This window comes from Egretta garzetta, unplaced genomic scaffold (genome assembly GCF_000687185.1).
Source record: "Egretta garzetta isolate BGI_Z169 unplaced genomic scaffold, ASM68718v1 scaffold228, whole genome shotgun sequence".
NCBI lineage: Eukaryota > Metazoa > Chordata > Aves > Pelecaniformes > Ardeidae > Egretta > Egretta garzetta.
In genome coordinates this window covers 492,400-495,230 of record NW_009260758.1, presented here as the reverse complement: position 1 = coordinate 495,230, position 2,831 = coordinate 492,400, and the positions used below count along the sequence as shown (strand labels likewise).

At 49.8% G+C, this 2,831-nt stretch overlaps 1 protein-coding gene across 1 annotated transcript in view; it reads left to right on the top strand.

Moving 5' to 3' along the window:
• ITPR1 (inositol 1,4,5-trisphosphate receptor type 1) overlaps positions 1 to 2,831 on the top strand; it is a 183,610-nt gene that overhangs the window by 152,863 nt on the left and 27,916 nt on the right. Inside the window, 1 exon segment of the mRNA XM_035901402.1 lies at positions 2,755 to 2,830. Within this exon segment, the coding sequence (XP_035757295.1) occupies positions 2,755 to 2,830 (76 nt within the window).

Genomic DNA, 2,831 nt, shown 5'->3' with positions numbered 1-2,831 from the left:
CCTGCGAGCGCCTCTATCGCGTTTATCACTTGCAAGGCTGGTGTGAAGGAAATACCTAGGTGGGAGCTTCTGCCATGTACGTCCCTCTCAACTGGAGCAAATAAGGACCCCAGCAGTAAAACCTCCTCCTGGGGAGGGTGATTCATGTTCAAGCCTTCACTTCCCTTCCTTTGAGATTCCTAATGGAACAGGGCCAGCTTGATGCTTATCTTTTCCTATCGAACTTCCTTCTGCATCTTTCTCCCAGTTCACCGCCAACTACAGAACCCAAAGGCAACGCAGCTCCGAGGTAGCGGCGGCCTGAGCGTAACGAAATTATCAGCAGAGCTCTGTGTGCGTGGCATAAAGGCCGCTTCACCCGTTCCGCAGCTCACCAGTTAATTTAGCTTGAGGAGAGCCTTGGTCTGTCCGAGCAGCGTTTGATAGCAGCTGATGGTCACAGCAGGCATGGAAAACTTGCACTTAGGGGTTCTGCATCCTGATAAAGCCTGGGAGAAGGTGCAGGGTATTTTAGACCAAAATCCTGTCTCGGCTGCTGTACCCCTGTGACAGCAGACCATGGGGCTACCTGGATCCCGTTCTGGCCAGCAGTTGGCTGAGAGCTTTTAACAAGCACATATTGCGCTGAATTTTCTGTCTCTAGTTTCAAAGATGGCAAGTTAACATTTAAAAGCCTGCATTTGTGGCTGCTAGGAAAGCTGGTAATTAAAACGAGTTCGTTGAGATTACGAGTTACAAGACGGGGCGGGGGGGGAATCATTTGGCATTTTGAAGACGCCCTACCGCGCGTATTTGAAATCCTTTATTATTCAGGTAACATTTTGATAAAATCTCTTCCTCTACTAGTTACAAGCGAAAATGTAAAATAAATACATGTGTGTTTTCATATTTAGCTTTAAAAAAAAAAAAAAGAAAAGGACTTTTCAAAACAGACCGATTGGGGGAAGTTGTTAGTGCCCTGAATTGCTCAGCCGTGGTGAACTGAGCAGCTGATTAGCATCTGACTGTCGCTGAAGCAGTAAAACTTCTGACCTGAGGAGCAGAAACAAAACTGGATGCCTGGAATTTGGTACTGGAACGGTGAGAATTCCAGCGAGATGGAGAGCTTCCCACTGGGTCCTCCCGGTTACATGTGCCTCCTTGCCAGCAGCTGCGTCCTGGACTCCACGTGCTCGCGGCGAGGCTTTGATGTTGGGTTGGGAGCAGACGGTTGATGTCAAGTGACCACTGCCTTGGTGAGCTTCGTTTGCCAAGGGCAAATGCACCGCTCCCAGTTTGCTCCCAACTCCCAGTTTGCTCCCAGCCTCTCTCCGTCCCCAGGAAGGCGAGACAAACCTGTGCCCCGAGCCCCACTCTTGCCTGCGAGTACTCGCCTGGCCCGGGTCCCACCAAGGTCTTGGCACGTCGCGGCGTTGCGCTCCTCCTGCCTGTGAGCCGCCCGTGGCGTCGGGCCCTTCCAAGGTGGGTGTTACAGGCAACAGTTGAGGGCTTCATTAGCGCTCGTTATTTTTGCAGACCTGCTGGGAGCTGCTGAAACTTGTGAAAGCAAATATATTCCTGTGCCGTGGATGGCTCCGTAATAGCTGGGATGTTCAGACACCTGCGCGGGTGCAGGCAGGATCCTCCAGGATCTGCCTCTCACAGCAATTCCCAAATTGTTCCCAAACGAGCTTCTGCACATTTTTTTCCTCTCTCCCCTCCCGTGCTGTTTATCGTCCCCACGCAGGTGACTCTGTTCCAGGCTCTGCACCTTGCGCTGTTTGACAGCTCAAGTAGCGGTGGCTGCGTTGCCCTGGGATCCCAAACTCCCTTCAGACAGCGGAAACATCTGTTCAACTTTTACGCTTATTAAGTTTTAATTTCCATCTCTCCTCTGCTGTCTTTATTAATCTACAGCGATTTGGAAGAAAATTAAATGGCTGCTTGTGGTAGTCAGATGAGGGTAATGTTTCCTAAGCTGCCTGAGTTGGGGCGGAGGGGAGGAAGGAGCCCGCAGTGAGCATCTTGCCAAGAAGGCACAGCAGTCCTCCGACGACCTTCTTGCAGAAGGGCTGCAGGGTGCTGCTCTCAGATTTGAGGGGTCTTGCCTTTTTGTCTGTTGGGGGGAACCAGCTGCTTGAAGAAAAGCAATTTATTTTTTTTTTTTTAATGTCAGTTTTAAGAAAAAGATCTCTCTTATATTCTGCATAAACCCAGGGTAAAATGGTATTTTCGGCTGCGTATTTTTTATGGCTCTTTCAGAGAAGGGTATTTTTAGCGGCGCAGGCTGATGTTATGTAAGCAGACAGTCTCATGGGACAGCCTAAATAGAACCAGAAATAGCAGGAGATGACAAAAACCGGTACGAGGTTTTTGACCAAAAGCATAACAGGAGAATCTGCTGCAAGTCTGGACCTGGAGGAGTGTGGTGTCTGTCCTCCCCTACCCATTGAGTGCCTCCGCAGGTCGCGGTAGCAAGGTGCCTCTCCTTATCAGTGTTCAAGGTGTGTGGGTAATGATCGCTAAAACGAAGAACCCTATGATCCTGGCGCTTATCGTTTACATAATGCTTTAGTAATGAGTTTGTAATTAAAATCCGCTGAAGGCGCTGGGCTCAGATGTTCCATGTCGCGCTTTGAAATCGGTAACGTCTGGACATCGGGTCGAACGACGCTCCACCAAAGATGAGAGAAAATGGCATTTATTTGGTCGGTTTGGTTCTGTTTGGCTACACAAAGTATTGAGATGAGGTTTGTTTTTTCCTCTTCGCCCTAGGGACGCTGGAGCCCCACTTGTCAGGCTTGCTGTGGACAGCCATGCTGATATCGCTGGCTATCGTTATAGCTCTTCCG